The sequence below is a fragment of the Quercus lobata genome, chromosome 3 (assembly GCF_001633185.2).
Source record: "Quercus lobata isolate SW786 chromosome 3, ValleyOak3.0 Primary Assembly, whole genome shotgun sequence".
Lineage (NCBI taxonomy): Eukaryota > Viridiplantae > Streptophyta > Magnoliopsida > Fagales > Fagaceae > Quercus > Quercus lobata.
Genome location: NC_044906.1, coordinates 27,092,694 through 27,116,543, shown reverse-complemented (window position 1 = coordinate 27,116,543; position 23,850 = coordinate 27,092,694). Strand labels below are relative to the sequence as shown.

At 31.6% G+C, this 23,850-nt stretch overlaps 4 protein-coding genes across 4 annotated transcripts; 1 reads left to right on the top strand and 3 right to left on the bottom strand.

Moving 5' to 3' along the window:
• Nucleotides 1-1,102: 1,102 nt before the first annotated feature.
• Nucleotides 1,103-3,497, top strand: LOC115981634 (acetylajmalan esterase-like). Its single transcript, XM_031103915.1, has 5 exons — nt 1,103-1,449; nt 2,119-2,337; nt 2,437-2,585; nt 2,695-2,968; nt 3,065-3,497. Exons 1-5 carry the CDS (start codon nt 1,179-1,181, stop codon nt 3,274-3,276), a joined length of 1,125 nt encoding a protein of 374 aa, XP_030959775.1. The 5' UTR covers nt 1,103-1,178; the 3' UTR covers nt 3,277-3,497.
• A 6,444-nt stretch (nt 3,498-9,941) lies between these two features.
• LOC115981669 (pro-hevein-like) lies at nt 9,942-12,451 on the bottom strand. The gene is made up of 2 exons (XM_031103960.1): nt 11,991-12,451; nt 9,942-10,421 (listed from the first exon to the last, which is right to left on the bottom strand). Exons 1-2 carry the CDS (start codon nt 12,444-12,446, stop codon nt 10,215-10,217), a joined length of 663 nt encoding a protein of 220 aa, XP_030959820.1. The 5' UTR covers nt 12,447-12,451; the 3' UTR covers nt 9,942-10,214.
• A 4,774-nt stretch (nt 12,452-17,225) lies between these two features.
• LOC115980661 (barwin-like) lies at nt 17,226-20,224 on the bottom strand. The gene is made up of 3 exons (XM_031102891.1): nt 19,975-20,224; nt 18,499-18,812; nt 17,226-17,530 (listed from the first exon to the last, which is right to left on the bottom strand). Exons 1-3 carry the CDS (start codon nt 20,222-20,224, stop codon nt 17,360-17,362), a joined length of 735 nt encoding a protein of 244 aa, XP_030958751.1. The 3' UTR covers nt 17,226-17,359.
• Nucleotides 20,225-21,548: 1,324 nt separating this feature from the next.
• Nucleotides 21,549-23,471, bottom strand: LOC115982114 (pathogenesis-related protein PR-4). Its single transcript, XM_031104633.1, has 2 exons — nt 22,997-23,471; nt 21,549-22,055 (listed from the first exon to the last, which is right to left on the bottom strand). The coding sequence occupies exons 1-2, from the start codon at nt 23,420-23,422 to the stop codon at nt 21,885-21,887; spliced, it is 597 nt and encodes a 198-aa protein (XP_030960493.1). The 5' UTR covers nt 23,423-23,471; the 3' UTR covers nt 21,549-21,884.
• Between the last annotated feature and the right edge of the window lie 379 nt (nt 23,472-23,850).

The following is a 23,850-nucleotide window of genomic DNA, read 5'->3' as shown; positions in this document are numbered from 1 at the left end:
TCAGATTTTGAAGGTTGGGAGGCTCTTCAATACATCTCCACTTTCTTACAAAACCTATAGAATTTGAATTTCTATGAGTGTTTCCCTGACTTCAACAAAAAAGAATAGAGAGAAAAAGGGGTTAGGAATTGAAATCCCTAAATTGACAAAAAAAAACCTAATTAAAGACGAAATCCCTAAATTGACGAAAAAAACCTAATTAAAGACAATAGGAAAAGAGTTTATTCATAGATTAATTGAGAGATATCGAGAGAGAATGCTCTGATATGGAGGCTGGGTCAGAGATTGAAAACGTTGGCTCCCATGGTCATGCCCTTGCAAGTTTTCTGTGAAATAGCTTGGATCTGCGTTTAAGAGAGTGTATTGGTTCTGTGAAATAGGAGGGGTGCTGGATTTAGTTTTGTCGAGAGGAGAGGTTCTGCCTTGCGTGTTTTGGTTTCAGAGGGTTTTGGTTTTAGAATTATATCGGGGAAGAGTATTTGGTTTGTGAAATGTGAGTATATATATTTAATAAAAAAGAAATAAATCAGATTTAAAAATTAAAAATTTATGACTTTTTTTTTTTTGGTTTTGGTTTTATTTTTTTTTGTTTTATTATTATTTTTTTAATATTGTGCTGACGTGAAAAATTGTAGGAACTTCAAAAGTTTCGATTATATATATATACATATATATAGATTACTAGGTCAATACGTCAACATTAATAAAAATTTCTATCTGATTATCAAAACTGCTAAAATTACCTTTGGTGAAAGTCAAAATTAGTATTTCCTTCGAGTTTAACCAAAATTACTATGACCGAGTTTAACTATAATCGAAATAATTATGTTCGTAATTAAATGGGTTTAACTTATCTCCAGTATTTTTTTAGAGGGTTTGGCTAACTAAATAAAAAATCGGAATTAAAACTAATCACTACTTACCATTATATATTTAAAACAAAAATATATATCCAGGTAAAAAATTACTTAAGCCAAAAATACCCTAACTAAATTACTATTCATATTCTTCTCAAAAAAAAAAAAAAAAATAAAATTACTATTCATAAAGTCAAAATATCAGTCAAAATATCTTTTTTTTTTTTTTTTTTCTCACGGGAAAAGCTAGCATAGAAGCTAGCATAACCTAGCATTTCTAATCTTCATAGTTTCATAACCGAGTAATTCTGTTCTTGAGCAATGGCTAACACCATTGCAGTTTTCTCTTTGCTTTTAACTCTGAGTACTACTTTCTCTCTTCTTCTTCTTCTTCCTCATTGCATTGATGCTCAGCCCCTTAAGGTTTGCAATTTTGATGCAATATATCAACTCGGGGACTCGCTCTCTGACACTGGCAATTTAATTCGTGAGGTCCCAACTTCGACTTGTGCTCGGCTTCCTTATGGCCAAAACTTTCTCAACAATGCCACTGGGCGGTGCTCCAATGGGATGCTAATGATTGATTATTTTGGTAAGAATCTAACTTGTTGTCCTTGATGTTTATTTGTTTATTTTTGTTCTTTTTTACTTCTTGTTGGATTTTGTTAAAAGAACACACAAAATATTTTGTTCCTTATATATATGGATATAAAGGCCAAACTTGTCGGATTTTTTTTGGTTCTTTTTATTAGTTGCTGTTGGTTTTTAAAAGAACCTCAAAAACAATAATGTTTAGAAAGTTTTCAAACTCCATATATTTCAGAAAGAATGTTTTCCTCTCTCTCTCTTGATTCTTTAGAATGTCATTCAATACTGTTTCAATGACACATATATAAGAATTTTTCTCTCCCAATCTTGTTTTGATTATATCTGAGTTCTATCATTATCATACAAGATATAAGTGGGGTGGGGGATTAATTTGTGATGCTTCTTCCTTGTTGATTGCTCACTATAAAGTTTATACTACATGCATGTTTGAGCCTTGAAAAAAATCCTCTGTTCTGTGTTTTCCGGCTAAGTATTATTTCTTATGTTTGAATTTTTTACTAGTTGTGTACATTATGGCATTATGCAAGTTGATTTTAGTCTTTTGTTTGACTTGATTGCATATTTTAGAATTCAGAACCACCTTATTAACCAATATTACTGTCAAAGTTATGTTATACTAAAATTTTTTTTGTTATGTTCTATAATTTCACAGCTCAAGCAGCTGGACTTCCTTTTCTCCCTCCCTACTTGGATCGGAACACATCGGTTAATGGCAGTCATGGGAAGAATTTTGCAGTAGCTGGTGCAGCTGCTTTGCCCACAGAGGTTCTTGTAAAAAAGAATATTTCAGTTGTAGCTACTAATAGCTCTCTCAATGTTCAACTGGATTGGATGTCCACATATTTCAATGGGATCTGTCTCAATGGTGAAGGTTAGCCTCTCATTTGAAGCATATATAATACCAAGTCAAATTTATTGTCTTCATATTTTCAACTTTTTTTAAAAAAAAGTTTCTTTTGATGTTGAATAGATTGTGCTGAGAAGCTTAAAACAGCCCTATTCATGGTTGGAGAAATTGGAGGGAATGATTTTAACTTTGCATTGGTTCAAGGCAAACCAATTGAGGAGCTTAGAAACCTGGTTCCAGAAGTTGTCAAAGCAATAAAGGATGCTGTTACAGTACGTTTTCTTAGTAAACAAAATAAATTCCTTTTATATATATATTTTTTTTCATGCAAAATGACTTGATTGATTATTGATTCCTAATTGTCTATAATATTGGTTCCAGAGGATCATTGGTTATGGTGCTACCCGAGTGGCTGTCCCTGGTAACTTCCCAATAGGCTGTTTACCAATCTTTCTTACAGCATTACAGACCAACAATTCTGCAGCTTATGACGAATTTCATTGCCTGAAGGAAATGAACGATTTCGCAATATATTACAATGATCAACTCAAACAAGCCCTTGAAGGATTGAGAAAAGAAAATCCTAAAGTTGCTGTAGCATATGGTGATTATTACAATGCTTTCCAATCGGTTTACCGTAATGCTTCACTTCTTGGTGAGTCTCTCTCTGCTTCTAATAAACTTCAAGGATATTAATAATAAAATAAATCTGATGGAGAATAATTTTTTTTGGGTTGCGCCCAATGTATAGGATTTGATATTGAATCTTTGCAAAAAGCTTGCTGTGGTGCTGGAGGTGATTATGACTTTACACTAAGAAAAGGGTGTGGAGATCCAGATGTACCAGTTTGTCCAAATCCAGATAAACGCATCATCTGGGATGGAGTTCATTTGACACAACAGGCGTACAAGTATATTTCTGACTGGCTCATCCGTGACATCTTGCCCAACCTTCATTGCTAATTTTAATTTGGTTTAGTTTTGTGAGGCTTGCATAGAGTTAGCAAGTAATAAAGTTCTTATATGGTTCTTTTAGAGAGTTTTATAATTTCGAGTTCTGTTTGTTTGAATAATGTTGATATACAATTAAATTAAGCATTAAAGTGCAGTAATTACAAAATTCACTTTGAGCATTGCGACTGTAATAGAGCAAGGAAATTAATCAAATTCACTTTCCCTATTTAGTGCATCATTTAATGCCATAGACTGTCAATGGGGATATCTGTATCAGAAATCAAATTTATTTGTTTGCCTTACTTTGATTAGAAGAGTTTATATTTTTCTTTGTTGAAAAATAATAGCAAGTTGTTTGTAGAGTCTTTTTCTAGATTCTGTTTTTCTTACTTGAACTTTATAATTTTTACATTGTTTAAATACATTGGACCATTCAATTAAGAGGAATGTAAGCATAAGGGTACTCTCCCATGCCTTAATGAGTCCTCCCTATGTTCTGAATACATGGGCTACTGAAGTGTGTGCCTAAGTAGTAAATGGGGCCTGAGGTAGAGGTCTTTTAGACCAAGTTTGAACCAGACCAAACTTATGGAACGTCTCAATATGAAACCCCCGTTTAGAACCAAACCAAAGTTCCCTATTCCAATATGCATCTTTTAAACTAGTGGAAACTAGAGTCCTTTTTTTTTTTTTTTAACCAGAATCTTTTAAACCAGAGTCTTCATTGCACATAGTGGGATCTTTTATCTTAAACTAGTCGCAACCCCACATATCTGACTATTTTGTTATGAAATATAATAATAATTTACTTTATAAAATATTCATAAAATCATGTATTAAGATTTTTATTTTTTTTATTTTTTTTTGAGAGAGAGTTTCAATCTATGGTGTCCACTCTTGATAATAGTTCTTTATTATCGGACCAAGACATCAATTAGTTTTTGGTGTAGGCTAAGATTGAACTCCAGATCTCTTACACAATCATCAGAGACTTTACCAGTTGAGCTAACTAGAACCCACATGTATTAAGATTAGTAATAAAGCATTTTTCTTATAAGATAATTTAATTTTAGGTGTATTAAAATATTAATTAAGAAATGTTTTTATATATATATAACTCATTACCAAACCAAAAAAGGGCAAGGATTTTTTTTTTCTAAAATAAAAAATATCATATTGCTTTCTTTTTTAAAATAATGAATTTTGTGTTCTCTATAAATAAAAAATTATATGTATTTTTTTAATTTCTTTTTTTATTAAAATTTCCATCTACTCATATTATGAACTAATTTGCTAGTGATAGAATACATAGGGGGATTTAAGTTTTTTCCAATAATGATAGTTAGAAATGAATGATAAAATGGAGTTTTCCCACCAATAAAAAAAAAAAAAATCAATTTATCTTTAATTCCAAACCAATCTATCTCTTTCAAAATATACAAAATAGGATCATGATTTCTTACATTCATGAATATATACAGAATCAAAACATACCCATATGAAGGTGCTTTGCAAGCAAACAAACTGACATATCAATCATCGCTCAACAATGATTAATTGGACCGATTAGGAAAACAATTTGTTGTTGATAATGATAATATATATATTGAGATTATTTTCTCTGTGAAAATTGTAAAATTGTCCACCCAAAAAGATTACAAACAAAAAATTATTAGCAAAATCTCCTATTTAAGTTTCTATATGCACCCCTATAATAATAATAATAATAATAATAATAATAATAATACAATTGCAAAAGCTAAAATATGTCATTCATCCAATTATATTTGTTTGACTAATCTTTGCTTTTGTCTAAATAAGTGGTAATATAGGGTACTTCTAATACAACTATTAAGAGCATTTTCTTTACAAAAACTACAAATTTGTTCACCCAAAATTATTAAAAAATAAACAAAATTTAGTAAAGTCTCATAGTTTAACATCTAAATAGATTACTAGAAAAATCAAATTCTAACTTGCAAAACAACTAATTATTAACCCATATTAAATCAAACCAATGGGATAAAGAAAAAGACCTTGTGATTGGGAATTGGAATACCAAAATACATAAATATGCATAAAAGTCGATACAAAGTTGTCAAAAAAAAAAAAAAAAAACAAATGTGATTTGACAATTAAATCATTAGCTGAAAAAAATGGTTGAAACAATAAAAGAAACCACCAAAAGAGAAACAAAATTGGGGAGAGAGAGAGAGAGAGAGAGAGTATTGACCTTTTTTGTCATGAACAACTTGAAGGGAATATGGTAGAGAGGTGGAAATGAACTATAAAGAAATTTATAAGAAAATTAAGATGGAAGAGGAAGGTTGAAGTAGATGAAAGGTTGAAAATTTCAAATGACAATGATTGAGAAAATTTAGAATTGGTAGAATTTTAGAAGATTGAGAAAATTTAAAAATTTATAAAGGAATCAAATGAAAATTTTAAAAAGACAATGATTGGAGGAGATGGAAGATTGAACTAAGAAGAAAATGGTTGAAGAAGATGAAATGTTAAATAAAGTAAAAAATAAAAAATAAGAAATTACGCTAATGACATGGTACAAAAAGAGATTTGTAAACTTTTTTTGCAAAACTTCCATATTATATAGAGTATAGATAGATATGTATAAACATTGTTTTTGGCTTTTGATTATTTATTGATATATTTTTTTTGTTATAAAAATATAAATTAAGGTAAATGAATATTTAAAGACAAAATTATATGTAAAGTTATAACCGTCTAAGACAAATGTGTGAATTTTGACTATTTATATATTTAATATTGTCAACAAAATTTAGGAATAAAAAAATAAATAGATACAAAATTGTCAAAAAGATAAACAAATGTGATGTGACAATTAAATCAATAACAACAAAAAGCACCATTAGTTGGAAAAAATGGTTGAAACAATAAATAAAAAATTAAAAAATCCATCAAAAGTGAAACAAAATTGGAGAGAGAGAGAGAGAGAGAGAGTATTGACCTTTTATGCTATGAACAACTTGGAAGGAATAGGGTAGAGAGGTGGAAATGAAGTAAGAAGAATTTTATAAGAAAATTAAGATGGAAGAGAAAGTGTTGAAGGAGATGAAAGGTTGAAAATTCCATATGACAATAATTGAGAAAATTTAGAAATGGTAGAATTTAAGAAGATTGAGAAATTTTGAAAATTTATAAAGGAATCAAATGAAAATTTTAAAAAGACAATGATTGGAGGAGATAAAAGATTAAACTAAGAAGATAGTGGTTGAAGGAGATGAAAAGTTGAATAAAGTAAAAATTGCAAAAAATAAAAAATAAGAAAGGATGCTAATAACATGGTACAAAAAGAGATTTGCAAAATTTATTGCAAAGCTTCTATATTATATATAGTATAGATAGATATGTATAGACATTGTTTTTTACTTTTGATTATTTATTGATTTTAGTTTTTAGTTATAAATATCTAAATTATAGTAAATGAATATGTAAAGACAAAATTATATGTAAAGTTAAAACTGTCTAAGATGAACGTGTAAAGTCAATCTATTTATATATTTAATATTGTTAACAAAAAAAAAGAATAATTAAATAGCTAATGAGGTAGTGCAACATGAGCATAGCAACAATAAATATTACATTTCAAATTTTATATATTATATAAAAAATATAAGTAAACACTCAACTCACAGCTTCTACTTGTACTTGGTAGAATGTGCAAAATAACTCTAATTGTAGCCATATAGTCCATTAGAACAAAACTACAATAGCCTTTGTTTTGGTAATGGCGTGTGAGTTTAACGAAAAAAAAAAAAAAAAAAAAAAAAACACCAAAGTGGTGATACCGTGATGGGTTTTTTATATTGATGTGTCACAAATCACAAAAAAATAATTAAGATGTTCCTTAATTATATTAAATAGCATATAATTCCGTGCATATATATGTATAGTTACATTTAAAACCAATCACAATTATATATATAATTTGGAATCTAATTGGATCTAGATTCTTCGGTTTTTGCACCCAATAATTCACTTGTTACAAAGATTAAAAATTTGATGTGGTACATGGCACAAAATTGAACTTCAACTAAAATTCAATTTAGAATCTAATTGAATTTAAATTTTGAGTTTTGCACCTAATAATTCACTTGACACAAAAATTTTAAATTAGATAAGACACGTGGCACACAATTAGACTTTAATTTAGAATTTAATTGTATTTTCTCTCAGTTTCACCTATTATTATATATACAGACATAGATTAATAAAATTCACTCATCACGTGCGTTAGTGTGTAGACTTTATGTTAAAGTTAAATTTGTAATAATTTTAATAATTTAAGGTCTGTTTGGTTGTGTTATTTAAACAATAATTTTTATTATTTAAATAACACAACACGTATTTTCATAATACTTTTTTATCCACACATATTTTTACAATACTTAAACAACGTTATTAAAATAATATTACCCTTAAATTTTTAAAAGAAATGCTAACAGATGCTGTTAAGGCATTGACTAACAATCATTTTAAAAAAATAATTATAAAAAATATTCAATTAATATTTTGACAATTTCTTTTTATTTTTCATAAAAATAATATTTAAATTTTCCTAAAATGATCCGTTGCTTGATACTTTAAAAACACTCGTACCCACTCACCCGTGTTAGGTAGGCACCATTACAACAGTGTCGGCAGTAAAAAAAAAAACATTTATTTCTTCTGAACATTTATTCAAGAAAGCAAAGTATGAAGTACGAACATCTTTCATTAATCACCGCAACAGGAGGGTAGTTTTTACCGTACGTAGTTCTTAATGGCCTTGAGCATTACCCTTTCTACTTTCTAGGCATCGTTGTATGGTTGTCGGAACATGCCTGCATCATGTGATCTACATTAAGTCATACAGTACGTTGCTCGTGCTCTTGTTTGAGTTTTTTTTTTTTTTTTTTTTTTTTTGAGAAATTGTTTGAGTTTTTGGTACTTGAATAAACATGATTTTTAGGTGGAGTTTAGGACTTCCCTAAAAACTAACATTGAAACTGTCATGCCCATAACCCAGGTAAAAGTTAAATTAATTTATATATAGTTAGGGTTTCAACATTATTTTCTAAAAAAACCCCCTTAGTAAAATTAATTGTAAAATTGACCCCACAAAGAGATTTACTTAGATACCCCTCCTCTCTTCTTCTTCTTCTTTTTTTTTTTTTTTTTTTTTTCTTCTTTCGGGTATTACAGAAACCCTTCAGTTTAATTGAATTAAATTGTTAATGACCCATGCATCTAGTGCCACTGCCCTATGTTGGAATAAAAAAGATCTTAAACTCTTAATGGATCATGCTAGGAGCTTAAGAAAAAGGGCTAAGTCAGTCGTTATGATATGCATAATAAAGATATGTACATCTCATAATCTAGAGGAAGTTGTTAGAATTTAAGGCATTATAAATTTTATTACAACAAGCCATCCCATCAGTACATTATAAGTTTATATGAGATTATTTTGTAATGAATTATTTTATAATTCATATATAATAGTAAATAGGCAGTACTATATTTGAGAATTAGTTATATTACATGTCATTAAAAAGAGAGAAAAATTAAATTATTATGATTAATATGATTAAGTATGCAGTATGAATGAATTCACAAATGTTTAATTATTTTTGCTAAATTAACCCCAAAATTATTATTTTCATGTATTATAAATTTGGTTGAAAATTTTATACTTTTCACATTAACCTTTTTTGTGTGCTCAATTTTCTATATTAATTATTGAAATTGAATGAAGATATTGAAATTGATATTTTATTTATTTATTTATGAGAGAAGGATGAAATTGATTTGATTTTGAAAGTTGAGGGATTAAATTGATACGAATAATAGTTTGAGTATTATATTAAATTTTACCCCATAGTTGGAAGACCAAATTAATAATCTTATTATTATTATTATTATTATTATTATTTGTGTTGAGAAGAAACACGCATACTGCATTAATTACTAAAGGATTTTTCTTTTTCTTTTTTTTGGGGGGAGTGAATATCAAGGGAAAGGTAAGGCCCATATCGTCTTACCCCCAACTTATACAACATGCTTGCGCCTCACTATCCATAAACTAAAGAATTATATAACTTCAAGAATTTATACGAATGTGAGTGTGATTTAACTTGATTTCTTGATACTTCATGAAGCTCTGAAAGTTGGATTGCTTTATATTATTTTTGAAGGGACTCTAAAAATGCAATTATGATAGTAATTCTTAGGGATTCAAGTGCATTAAAGTTTAAACTAGGAGATTGAAAGTCTAGTTGAGTATTTTCACACCAAGCTTTCTTATTATTGTGGCTGGGCTTTTCGTTTTGCCCCTATAATAATAGCAAGTTGTATAGCCCATAATCTTGCAGCCTGTGTTGCATCTCGCACTACCTGGTTGGGCCTTCCCTCATTTCCTCTATTCTTCTCTGGGTCCTCTTTTGGATGGGATGGGTAGGGCCCATTGGTCTTTGCTTAATTGATTATCTTCTTTCAATAAAAATATGTATTCATGAAAAACAAAAATATAATTGGATACGCCCAAACTCATCTTCAACTGGAGAGGGGATTTTTAAGTGAAAGAGTGCCTTTTCATGTTGTGTAATCCATAAGCCCAATAGACCTCAAAAAAAGAGAAATACACACATAGCCTTAAAAATAAACAAAACACATGCCAATCTATCTTATACATATATGATTACATTACAATCCTAGCATATGATAAACTTTCAAAATGACTTGAAAGAAATCAAGATGACAATAATTATTATTTCAATCCAAAATTTCAAAAAGGGAAAATTAAAGATTAACCAATTGCCATCTTATCTTTTATAGCTACTCGCACCAAAACATGCAAGCCTTATAGCCATTTGCGCCCTTATTAACAAACCCATTGTAAAGTCACTTCTTACATTTTATGCATAAAATCTCTATTGATCATTGATAATAGAAAGCAGAGGGTTAAACCCATCGCCACAATCCACAAACTGGTAATTCACCATAAGGTGGCCTTGAGCATATCCTCTTCCATCTGTGTCCAATCGTTGGAAAACCCCAACATCCAAATCCAACCCTCCATTGCTGCACTGATCCACAATCCTCACTGTTGTCTGTGCCCCCGTCCACGCATTTGTCACCTAAATACAAGTCAAGATAGGATCGAGATCATCAATTTGCTAGTAACCATTATGGATTCTCTTGCTCTTATTGAAGTGAAACTTTATGTTGATCACTACAATCAGTACTCCAATACCAATTAGTAGTGCCTTTGAATTTGGGTTAATCCTGATTTGTTCTAATTGGTGGGCTATCAAGTATTTATTTCTCCTTAATTATGTGGCAGTTCTTGTGATTGACTGTTTATTGGTATCACATAAACCTATTATTTTTATAAGGATTATGCTAACAAGTGCTCTTAGGGCATTCATTAATAATTCATTTTAGAAAAATTTTGATACTACTTTTATGGGAAATGGAAAAAACTGTCAAAATATTAATTATTTCTTTTTCATTTCCCATAAAAACTTTCTTTAAATGGATTATTAATCAGTGCCCTAAGAACACTCGTTAGCATTTCCCTTTTTATAATATGCCAAATGACAGTTTGTTACATAGAACAATTGGGTCAAAATATGTGTGAAAATTTGTGGTATTAGCATTAATTATTGGTCTCTATGTATATGCCTGACCAACTGGGATGTACAGCAGCAAATTAAAAGTAAAAACTAATAAAAGCTCTGAGATAGACAAGAAACATTGACCCTTTTTGTGGGTAAGATTCGTTGAATGAAACAATTGAACACGGTTTTGAAAAACTTTATGTTGATCACTACAATCAATACTCCAATACCAATTAGTAGTGCCTTTGAATTTGGGTTAATCCTGATTTGTTCTAATTGGTGGGCTATCAAGAATTTATTTCTCCTTAATTATGTGGCAGGTTTTGTGATTGACTGTTTATTGCTATCACCTAAACCTACTATTTTTCTACACCAATCACAATATATCACTTAGAACAATTGTGTCAAAATATGTGTGAAAATTTGTGGTATTAGCGTTAATTTTTGGTCTCTATATATATGCCTGACCAACTGGGGTGTACAGCAGCAAATTAAAAGTAAAAACTAATAAAAGCTCTGAGATAGACAAGAAACATTGACCCCTTTTGTGGGTAAGATTTGTTGAATGAAACAATTGAACACGGTTTTGAAAAACTTTATGTTGATCACTACAATCAATACTCCCATACCAATTAGTAGTGCCTTTGAATTTGTGTTAATCGCCTGATTTGTTCTAATTGGTGGGCTATCAAGTATTTATTTCTCCGTGGCAGGTTTTGGGATTGATTGTTTATTGTTATCACATGATCCTACTATTTTTCTACTCCAATCACAATCTGTCACGTAGAACAATTGTGTCAACATATGTGTGAAAATTTGTGGTATTAGCATTAATTATTGGTCTCTATATATATGCCTGACCAACTGGGGTGTACAGCAGCAAATTAAAAGTAAAAACTAATAAAAGCTCTGAGATAGACAAGAAACATTGACCCTTTTTGTGGGGTAAGATTCGTTGAATGAAACAATTGAACACGGTTTTGAAACAATTGTCTATCAATAACCCCATTAGCAAATAGCTAGCCTACTCATATATTGGTATCAAGTTAAAGAATGTTGCAAGAAAAAAACAGTTTCATTTCTTACCTTCAAGCACTTGCCACAAGAAGCCTGACCACGAGGCCCAGCCGGGCCACAGAAAGCTGTCCATCCATACTTACTGCGCCATGCATAGGACTTGCCAGCATCCCAAGTAGAGCAATATGCACTAACAGCATTTAAGTCCCACCCATGTTGCTCTGGATTATAATAATGATATGTGGCACGCACATTAGATGCACTCTCTCCACCACCTCCGCCTCCGCCACCACCACCGCCGCCGCCACCTTGGCAGTTACTTTGGCAGTTCTTGGAGGGTGAGCAGTAGTCATCAGTTGTGCCACAATAGCCATATTGGCTACAACATAGGTTGTTTGAGCAAGTCTTTCCACCTACTTGCCAACCACATTGTTGAGCTATTGCATTAGCTACTAGGCACAATAAAACAACTGAGCACAGACCAAGCCTCTCCATTTTTTGCCCAATTAAATTCTTGCGCATCATGGTCTAAGATGGCTTGGGGTTATATATTATAAGGGTGCCCAAGTGAGAATTACCAAAATACCACTAAAATGGGATATACATTAGGACCGAAGTGTAATGTTGGTGTGCTTATGGGGACTACACACTCATCAATTTTGGGCCAAAATAGTCCTCAAGATTGGTGGAATGTGATTATTCAATTGATCAAGTGGCATGGAACTACGGTGGACTTAGTCAGGAAGATAATCTGAGGCGGCTAAGCCTAAGTGCATGGGTTGTTGTCAAAAGACATGTGAGGCGGCCACAAATAAATGTTAATAAAGAGGAAAAGGCCAAACTTTGAAAGTCAGAAGATAAGGTACCTGGCCTGCTTTGTTTGATCATGATTCATGTATATGGATAAGCTTTCCTACTCACCTTTATGACTTTTTTGTCTCTCTTGGTAGGAACACAACGAACCTTTGCAAATGAGTAATAAGTAAATCTAGATCTCTGGCTTCAAAGAGTGCATGTAGCAAATAAATGCGAATATTCCACATTTTGTTCATAAATTGGAATACTATTGTGTTTCTTAAAAAAAAAAAGAAAAAGAAAACTGTCATTGTTACGATAATTATTATTATATAGTTATAATGGGCTTATGCAAAACAGAAAATAAGAAAAACAAATCTAAAAAAATAGGCAAAAACAATGCATGATGTTAACACTTAACAAAACGGGGAGGAGGTGTTAAGGAGCCAAGTGATGGTTGACCTCATTCCAATTGTTAAGAGGAATACCATATGCATTATCAATTTTTGTTAGGTATATAGTACACATGTAAATAAAGTCTCACATTAAATAATAATAAAAAGAATAAATGATTAATATAACATAATTACACTCATACACTAATACACATTGGGTTTAGGTCTTTCAGTTAAGTGATGTCTCTATATGTTATAATTTTTTTCATAGAAAGAAAAAAATTACTATAAAATTTATTATTTTTATAACTAATTTAGAAATTTACTAAAAATTATTGGGAGCTATACATCTCTATCCCCATACATAGTGAGGGTCTAATAAAAGTTTCAAATAATTTTTTCTAGATTTATTGCATTTTGCAGCCAATTGAAGGCATAATTGGAACTTGTTCAACAAAAACCCCATTTTGAATTAATGTTTTAAAAAGTGTAAATGCTATCCCTTAATTTTTTAGTAACATATGCAGTTGGAAATTTTTTTACATGAAATAATAAGAACAACTTAATTAAATTGGATGGTTCACTTGTATATGAGATTAAATTGGATGGTTCACTTGTATAATATTTCAAGATTAGTCTTTTGTTTTTAAAATGGTAATTACATCTGTAGGGACACATTTCCCAGGCCAAGCCCAAGATGCATGGATCCTTAGACTAGGGATCTCGATACAACGAATTTGTAGAGAATGGGCCAAAGAGCTGGGTTTTAATTTATGAATAGGTGCTTCTCATGGACCGAATTTACCAAAGGAAATTAGTCCTCAGTATAATCCGAGGAGCCTTTCCTGACCCCCTTTGCCTGTCGTCAGAGAAGGATCCCCTTTCTGTTTCTCTTTCTTTCTTTTTATAGTCGTTTTATGTTTTTTGAATAGGGTCCCTAGGGTGGGTATTTGTCCCATCAGCCTCTCCCTTCAGTTGTTGGGGGTGGTTGTAAGTGCAGAGAAGTATGGTTCTGTCAGGCACCAGGCACTGAATGCCATCATGGCAACCTTTCCCTTAGACGTTTTTATTCTCTCTGTTGTCTTTTCCTGCTTTTGTGCTTTTCCTGTCCTGTGGAACGATATGGAGTGACGCCACTGGTCACATGTTGCCTCTTTTACCCTCGGCTATATCCATCCGAGGAGGATTCTCCGTGGCCGAGGAGGTATTTTTTCTTGGGCTGGGCCCCTGGCCCAATGTAGACAACGATATGGGCCTATTAGCCTTTTACCCCCCACAACATCCTATCACATGTTGGGTGATTGTCTTGTTTATGCATGTGTATTGTGAAATGCCTGTTGATGTTGATTGTATGCTAGAATATGTTATGAAACATACTTGAAGAAGAATCACTAAATTTAGGTTTAATTTAAAAAGATTAGTTAAAATTTTACCCTGACTATTAATATCAAATGCAATATTTTGAGTGGAAATGCACTCCAATTACACACATGTACAGGACTTTTTTTTTTTTTTTGGTGAGTGATGGGGATAATCTCATAGTTAAAAGTGAGAGGAAGAATTTAAACCCTAGATGTCATGAAAATAGGTGTCAATTAGTTGAGTTATAATGCTCTTGACATGTACAGGTGTTCTTGAGCATGCAAAAAAAGATGTTTCTTGGACAAATAGATTTTAAGTGGTGCATAATTATGAAATAAAACAAATAATATTATCACTAGTGAATCTTGTTAATTTATTATTGTTAATATTAAGTTCATAATTTAAATAGTATTGCACCCCAAAAACCTAGTAATAGTGAGATTTTACTTTTTCTTTTTTTTGCTGAATAAAAATTTTATTTGTGAATATCAAAGTACAAAAGAAGGGAGGGTTTGGAATCATCTCTCCTCACAACCTGACTAACTAGGAGAGGGACCCTAGAGATGGGAATTGACCCTACCCAATTAACAAAAATAGCCTATTGAGCTAAAAGATGGACTTGAACATTGCCCTCTCTATACATAAAAGAAAAGGAGATAGCATCAAAACACTTTACAAAATCCAAAATATCTGCAATCACCTCTGCAATACTTCAATGAGAAACATAAATAGGAATTAAGTTAGGAACCAATTTGTGATCCCCGTATATTTGTCTTTTCAATTTTTGCATAAAATTCCTGTTCACATTGATATTGGATGATTTACGCTTTTATTCTCTATTTGTAATAATTTTAAAAGGAAATTAATCTACATTAAACCAAATAGTTTACCCCTGACTCACCCAAGGCAGCTGTGGAGGATTTCCATTCAGCTTTGGAGTATCTCTTAGCTGGATTTATATAGGATTTAGAGAAAAAATGTCAATTGATTTGTAGAAAGTTTCAACTATTAATGGACTAATTTAGAGGTCAACAGACTATAAATTCTTAAAAAGTATGAAGTTGATGAACAACGTTGGGGTCCTGGGGACTATATACGTGTGTGTGTGTGAGAGAATACGTATTAGAATAGGATTAGGTTTTGTGTTATACCACTCCTAGAGCCTATGTGTCGGTTTATATATATCTTTTTTGTTGATAATTAAGATGCACTCCAATTAGCGTGCTTCAAAGAGTTTGATCATGCAAAGAGAGATAAAAACGTAGATGGTTCAGATCTACACTCCGACTAGGTATAGGATTAGTATTTATTAGGGAAATTACATTAATTTCTTTAGAGTTTTCATGAAATTGCGCTACATTCCGCTCCTGTTTTTTTTTTTTTTTTTTTTTTTTTTTTTTTGAGAGAGAGAGAGAGAGAGAGAGAGAGCTGTTTTTAGTTACGTATTAACTCTTTTTTTTTCTTTTTCTTTTTCGGTGGTGAAAGTACGTCCTAACCTGTTTTTTTAGAACATGTACTAAACTATTTTGAATAACTAATAGAATATTTATCTAAAGTAAAAGACATTAAGAAATTTGTTAAAATGTTTAAATAAAATAAATAAGGCATGTGTTTGCATCTCTTAGGTTTGCTTTCATTAGACTTTCAACTAGGGTTGTGTATTCACTACACCAATCTAACGAACTCGATTCATCCCAATTCGATGTCTTGAATTGTCTTTTTGTGGGTAAATAAGTTGGGTTGGCTTTTCTCTTTCTGAAATTTGGGTAGTGTTGGATTTGGTTTGGCAAAATTTTCAACCCAACCAACTTGACACAACTAACGTTGTTATATATTTCTTAGTTTAATTTATTTTTTATTTAAGATTTATTTAAATTTGTTAGTTAGATTTATTTTGATATTTTAACTTTTTAAGACATAATTGTAATGAAATTAAATTGAAATATTATGTCAAATTGTGTAAATTAGAATAATTTATTAAATAATGCAGTTGAACGTTTGAATGGAACTTTTATTTCACTAGGTTGAAGATTTTTCAAAACAAAGAGATCGGTTCAGATTAGAAAATACCCCAACATAACCCATTCACACAGGCTTTACTTTCAACCTCTCTATTTCATCACTATGCAAGATTTTAAGCAGAAACATGTAACATCAAATAATTAAATCCATCATGCTTTAATGCAAATTATCAACGAAAATTTTTTTCTAATAAAAAAAAAAAAGATTTGATTTATTTGTTCACAAAATCTAAGGTTCAAATTCACCCACACATCAAAATCCAAATGTGATATTTGTAAAACCCATAATATTTGTTTGTTAGAGATATATTAGCCCATTAGCATAAGCCCAAGCCTAATTCTACTTTGTGTGCAAGCTAAGTCTCCTACTTGTACTAGAAGTCTATTAGTTTAAGATTTAGTCTACTATATATACACATGTTATGATTCATTGTAATACAGGATTTGTACTACACTCTAATATATTATTGATGTAACCCTTTAGGGTTTCCTCCGTGGATGTAGGCCGTTAGGCTGAACCATGTAACCCTCGTGTGTTATTGTGTTCTATACTTTATACTTTCGGTTCCGCATCCATACTAGTATATTCAACATGGTGTATCAATGCTAATATTTAACATTGTTAAAGCTCCAACAAGGTGGATCCACTTTTGAGCAAAGAGAACGAAAATGGCAATTATATATCTAAATTTCATTCTCAGTCACCAAATGCTGTCATTAATTTACTATAGACTTCCTTCCAACGGTTTAGTTCTTTTCTTATTCTTAATTATTCAAGAAGCACTAGCTCCATTTATTTCTTGGCAAATCCATGGATTATGAGACGTTGGGCTACTTGGGCATCATGAAAATAGAACACCGCGCTTCAATCACCACAGTTCACAAACTGATAATTCACAATAAGGTGGCCTTGAGCATTGCCTTTTCCGTTAGTGTCTAGTTTTCGGAACACACCTACGTCCAAATCTAGACCACCATTACTGCATTGATCTATAATTCTCACTGTTGCTTGAGCTCCTGTCCCGGTGTTTGTGACCTGCACAGTACAAATGAAATTTAGCGGCTTTCTTCTCACTTTCCTTATTAAAAGAATGTGATACACTTGGTGTTCATTTGAGAATAGTTTATCTTACTTTTTGCTTAAAGTGTGCTAAAATATACTTGTGTTTTGAAAAAAAGATTTAAAAAGTGAGAAAATACGGAAAAAAAAATAAGGTCTTAAAAAGTTATATATAAAAATTAAAAATTGAAGGTGATGCCAAACAGGCTCTCAGTCTAACAAAATTAATAATTGATGGTCTCTAGTGAGCCTACACTTTGTTGACAAAACCCTCTTAAGTTAAAAAAATAAAATAAAAAAAGAGTTAGCTTTTATGCATAGTTTTCAATGTTACATCCGGCAAGCATATAAAGAATGAGTTCAATACTTCTATGGACTAGACTCATCAAGACTATGATACATGTTTATTTTTTACCATGTGTCATGACTTTGACGGTTCTAATTTACAAAAGTACTAACTCTTAGCCAATTCCCTAGCAAGCATATCAATTTGTCGAATTTCATAACATCCATGATTTGATGGTGCAAAAAGAAATCAAGGTCTGAGTTTTGTTCGTCTAAGAATCAAGTTATTGACATCTTCACAAAAGTTGTTTAAAATTGATACTTTTCTAAAAATAAAGAATAGATAGATTAGAATTCTCTTTTCAATTTAAAAAAAAATTCCAACCCCATCATGTCAAATTTCTCAAATTAAAAATGAAAAATAGCCAATATCAATTAAAAATCTGTCACAAAGAGAGCTACACTATTATAAAGCCACAAAAAAACAAAAAACAAAAAAATAATAATAATAAAAAAATAAAAAATAAACTCAAACTCGATACCTGAAATTATACTAATTAAGTTGTTGTATTCTAGTTTAGTTCTACCATAATTTTCCATAATAATAATAATAATAATTCTACCATGAAAGTTAACTTATTACACCACTTAGTACTTACCCTTAAGAACTTGGCACAAGCGGCTTGTCCACGAGGCCCAACAGGTCCGCAAAAGGCAGTCCAACCATATTTGCTACGCCATGCCAAGGGTTTGTTGGCATCCCATGTGGAGCAATATGCACTCACAGCATTCAAGTTCCACCCATTCTGCTCTGGATTGTATAAGTGGTACGTTGCTCTCTCATTTGAGGCACTCTCACCCCCACTGCCGACGCCACCGCCACCGCCACTGCCAGATTGACAGTTGCTTTGACAACTTTTGGAAGGTGAACAAAAGTCATCACCAGTCCTACAGTACCCATGTTGGCTACTAACTATTGATGTAACAATTTCTTATAATAATTTTTATGTGATTGATGTAACAATTTTGATTTGTGTAAAATTATTCAATTCCTTTCCCTTGGATTCCTTTAGAAATTACTTATTCCATTTCTTCGTAAACTCTAAAACGAATATTCTAAAATTTGGGAAATTTATTGTGTCTATAACATTGTTAATTGTGTTGTCTCTATCTCCCATTTTCTCCTTTTTGTCGATTGAGGCTGAAGGATATCATGAGAGGCGCCCTTGATTTGTTCTTAGCCCAAAAGTGAATTATTGTCACTTGCATGGTATGAAATGTTCCTTCTTGGTGCTATAGGTGGTGGTGACTATGTGTTAGGAACCTAGTGGTTCTTAATAGAGGATGGGTAGGAATTGTTGGGGAACTGACAGGAAAATTGAAGAAAATTAACATAATTCGAGATATTTACTCTCCATAGAGAAATATTGAGAGAGAGAGCGAGAGGGGGAGGGGGGGAATGCATTAAGCAATCAATTAGTTTATTCTTCAATGATATCTAATATTGAATTACAATTGTGGATGACAATTTTGTCCTGCTTCGCTTTGACCTGACCTTCTCTGCTTTATCCAACACAAGTTTTCCCCACCCCACAATGGTTGTCGGGTAGAGATGGGTTTAGACATTTTAAACTCCACCCCTCGTTGATAAAAATTATAATTGTAAATATTTCACATCTTAAAACCCTACTTTTTAAACAAATATATCAATATTAGCTTATTTTATTCTACTCATGACTACTTGCCTCTATTTTGTTATTTGTTAGACTATGAAATTTTTGTTTTTGTTGTGATATTGTCTTGTTAAAGACTTGGATATATAATATTATTCAGTTTTTGCCAAAAATTTATTTGATTCGATAGGATAAATTTAGTTGTAATTTCAAATATATTTTTAATTATGAAACAAGTTTTATTAAAAGAAATTATAATAGTTGTAGGGAAAATTAACAAAAAGTAGAGTTTAAATATAATACGAAATAACACTTTAACAGCATACTAGCTAGTTTTTAAATCCAACACAAACAAAATAAACTTAGGCTATTGAATGGAAAGAACTAACAAATTAAACAATAAAACTTCCTATTCTACCAATTAAAATTGGTGCACTTGGCTTTGTTAATATTGAAAACAACATGGGGAGCATTCCTTGGCTTCTTCTTCATTAGCCGCCTTCTCTTCCTTGACGAGTTGTAGTATCGACTTAAACAACCATGTAGAGTAGGGTAACGTGATTGGCTCTTTGTTCCCAACCTCAATCTTCTCCTCCTTAAGTTGACAGAGTAATGCTTGAAACATTATAGAAGACAAGTATTGGTTAGGAATCACATATAGTTTGCGCTTTTCACCCACATGCATGGCCGTGAGGTTTTCCTTGCTCTTCATTTGTAGATTTGAAAAGAATCGCTGAACTTTTTCTATAACTTTCATCATCTTCAACCCTAGTGCCACACTTAGACGCAAAGAAAATTTAGAAAAGATTGGAATTCTTAAAAAGTATGAAGTTGATGAACTACTTTGGGGTCCTAGGAACTATATATGCATGTGTGTGAGAATACGTATTAGAATAGGATTAGGTTTTGTGTTATACCACTGCTAGAGCCTATATGTCGGTTTATGTATATTTGCAACTATATCATTGTCGTTTTGATCAAGCACTCCAATTAGCGTGGTTCAATGAGTTTGATGACAACCATCTGATCATGCAAAGAAACATAAAAACGTAGAAGGTTCAGCCTTCAGGTCTACACTCCTTCTAGGTTTAGGATTAGTATTTATTAGGGAAACCACATAAATTTCCTTAGAGGTTTCGTGAAATTACGTTATGTTGCCCTCCTGTTTTTAGTTATGTACAAACTCTATTTTTTTTTTTTTAGAGTATGTACTAACCTATTTTGAATACCAATAGAAGATTTTCCTGAAGTAAAAAACATTAAGAAATTTGTTAAAATGTTTAAATATACTAATTATAATCAATTAAGTCAATATGGTTTAGGATTGTGTTTGCATCTATTAGGTTTGCTTCCAATTGACTTTTAAATAGGGTTGTGCATTCATTGCACCAACCTAACTAAATAGATCCAACCCAATATATTGTCTTGGATCGTTTTTTTGTGGGCTAATGAGTTGGGTTGGGCTTTTCTTATTGGAAACTTAGGGTTGGGTTGGATTCGGTTAGCCAGATTTTCAACTCAACTAACTTGACACAGCTAGCGCACGCTATTAGCATATATATATATATATATACACACACAGATATATATATATATATATCTTAATTTGATTTATTTTTTATTTAAGATTTGCTTTAAATTTGTTAGTTTTATTTATTTTGATATTTTAAGAAATTATTCTAATGAAATTGAAATATTATGTCAAACTGTGTAAATTATAATAATTTATTGAATAATGTATATGAATAGTTGAACGGAATTTTTTTTCTTTTTCCTTTTTTTTTTTAATTAGGTTGGAAATTTTTTTCAAAATAAAGAGATCAGTTCAGATTAGAAAATACTCCAACTTAGCCCATTCATACATCGAAAGGCTTTACTTTAAACCTCTATATTTCATCTCTACGCAAGATTTTAGGCAGAAACATGTAGTATCAAATAATTAAATCCATCAAGCTTTAATGGAAATTATCAACAAAATATATGTTCTATTAAAAACAAAATAAAAATAACAAAAGATTTGATTTATCACAAAATCTAGGGGGTGAATTATTTAAAATGTAAGGTTGAAATTCACACACGCATCAAAATCCAAATGTGATATTTATAAAACCCATAATATTTGTTAAAGCTCCAACACGTTGGATCCACTCTTAAGCAAAGAGAACTAAAATTGCAAGTATATATCTAAATTACATTCTCAGTTAACTTCCAGCAAATTCAAACGCTGTCATTTACTATAGAATTCCTTCCAACAGTTTAGTTCTTTTCTTATTCTTAATTATTCAAGAAGCACTAGCTCCATTTATTTCTTGACAAATCCATTGATTATGAGACATTGGGCTGCTTGCGCATCATGAAAATGGAACAGGGCTTCAATCACCACAGTCCACAAACTGATAATTCACAATAAGGTGGCCTTGAGCATTGCCTTTTCCGTCAGTGTCTAGTTTTTGGAACACACCTACATCCAAATCTAGACCACCATTACTGCATTGATCTATAATTCTCACTGTTGCTTGAGCTCCTGTCCCGGTGTTTGTGACCTGCACAGTACAGACATGAAATTTAGTGGTTTCCTTCTCACTTTCCTGATTAAAAGAATGTGAAACGCTTAGTTTAAGAAAATTAATAATTGATGGTATAAAGTTTGTATTTGATTGAACTGTTTGTATTCATCTTTAAAAAAGAAAAATAGATGGTCTAGTGAGCCCATCTATTTTGAAAAGAAAGATCTTTTTTATTATATACTTTTCCAAAATCACTGACACAATCATTCATCAAAAGAATAAATAAAACATGATCAATAAAACAATTAGCCTTTTTAGTTTTCGTAGGTGACTTTTAAGAATTTAGTAATTTCAAGCCATTTCATTCCGAATCATCTCTAAGGAAAAAAAATCATAGCCTTTTATGCTTTGTTTTGAATGCTACATCTAGCAAGCAAGAAAATATTGAGTCTAGTGCTTCTATGTACTAGACCTATCAGGATTATAATATATTTTACTTATGATTATATATCATGATCTTGACAGATTTAATGTACAAGAATACCAAACCTTAGCCAATTCCCTAGCAAGCATATCAATGTGTCAAATTTCATTACATTAATCTGTAATTTGATGACACAAAAAGACATCAAGGTTGAGTTTTGCTTGTCTGAAGATCAAGTTATTGACAACTTCACAAAGTTGTTTAAAGTTGACACTTTTCTAAAACTAAAGGATAGATAGATTAGAATTTCTCTTTTTAAATTATTAAAAAAAAAATTCCAACACCACTATATCAAATTTCTCCCAAAAAAAAAAAAAAACAAAAACAAAAACAAAGAAGCCCATATGAATTTAAAATCTGTCACAAAGAGAGCTACACTATATTATAGTTTTAAAAAACTCAAATTTTGTATTTGAAATTACACTAAGCTGTTGTATTCTAGTTTCTATTATAAATTTCCATAAAAAATAATAATAATTCTACCAGTACTTACTTGTAAGCACTTTCCACAAGCAGCTTGTCCTTGAGGCCCAACAGGTCCACAAAAGGCAGTCCAACCATATTTGCTACGCCATGCCAAGGGCTTGTCGGCATCCCATGTGGAGCAATATGCACTCACAGCATTCAAGTTCCACCCATTCTGCTCTGGATTGTATAAGTGGTACGTTGCTCTCACATTTGAGGCACTCTCACCACCACCACCACTGCTGCCACCGCCACTGCCACCGCCAGACTGACAATTGCTTTGACAACCATTGGAAGGTGAGCAATAGTCATCACCTGTCCCACAGTACCCATATTGGCTACAACAAAGGTTGTTGGCACATGTTTTGCCACCAGCTTGCTTGCCACAGTCTTGTGCAATTGCACTAGCAAGTAAGCAGAGAGATAACAATAAACAAAAGCTAAGCCTTTCCATATTGTGTTAGCTGTTCACAATTTAATTTGGAAAAATATGGTTCAAGGGTGTATGAATTTATAGGGAGGAGGTGAGTATTAGAATTACGTATTATCGTTGGTAGTTTGAATAATATGGCATAGCAATGTTAGGTGTGATATTGACCTTGACTGGACCATGTGCAACTTGCTACATGAACTACACAGACTTCTATTTGATTTGTAGCCAAATATAGATAAAGAATGACAACAATCTTGCACGATCGGTGGTTAAGGGTCAAGAAGGGCAACCAAATTTGTGTCATCATGATCATGTCGTACTTTTCAATGTATTCCATTCTGCTGAAGATCTGCCGTGATCATCTCGGTCAATTCTGGCGACTCAGAGAGGGATCTTCCTGGTGATCCATTTTGGGCCGAAGTTAAAATGGCCCTCTTTACTTCTACAAT

Coding starts and splice junctions, on each gene's coding strand:
- LOC115981669 (XM_031103960.1), bottom strand. CDS start 12,446: ATGATGCGCAAGAATTTAATTGGGCAAAAAATGGAGAGGCTTGGTCTG. Junction 10,422..11,990: donor CTTGTGGCAAGTGCTTGAAG/GTAAGAAATGAA, acceptor ACTTGTATTTAG/GTGACAAATGCGTGGACGGG.
- LOC115982114 (XM_031104633.1), bottom strand. CDS start 23,422: ATGGAAAGGCTTAGCTTTTGTTTATTGTTATCTCTCTGCTTACTTGCT. Junction 22,056..22,996: donor CTTGTGGAAAGTGCTTACAA/GTAAGTACTGGT, acceptor TGTACTGTGCAG/GTCACAAACACCGGGACAGG.
- LOC115981634 (XM_031103915.1), top strand. CDS start 1,179: ATGGCTAACACCATTGCAGTTTTCTCTTTGCTTTTAACTCTGAGTACT. Junction 1,450..2,118: donor GCTAATGATTGATTATTTTG/GTAAGAATCTAA, acceptor ATAATTTCACAG/CTCAAGCAGCTGGACTTCCT. Junction 2,586..2,694: donor CAATAAAGGATGCTGTTACA/GTACGTTTTCTT, acceptor TATTGGTTCCAG/AGGATCATTGGTTATGGTGC.
- LOC115980661 (XM_031102891.1), bottom strand. CDS start 20,224: ATGAAGAGCAAGGAAAACCTCACGGCCATGCATGTGGGTGAAAAGCGC. Junction 18,813..19,974: donor AGCCAAGGAATGCTCCCCAT/GTTGTTTTCAAT, acceptor TTACATCAATAG/TTAGTAGCCAACATGGGTAC. Junction 17,531..18,498: donor CTTGTGCCAAGTTCTTAAGG/GTAAGTACTAAG, acceptor TGTACTGTGCAG/GTCACAAACACCGGGACAGG.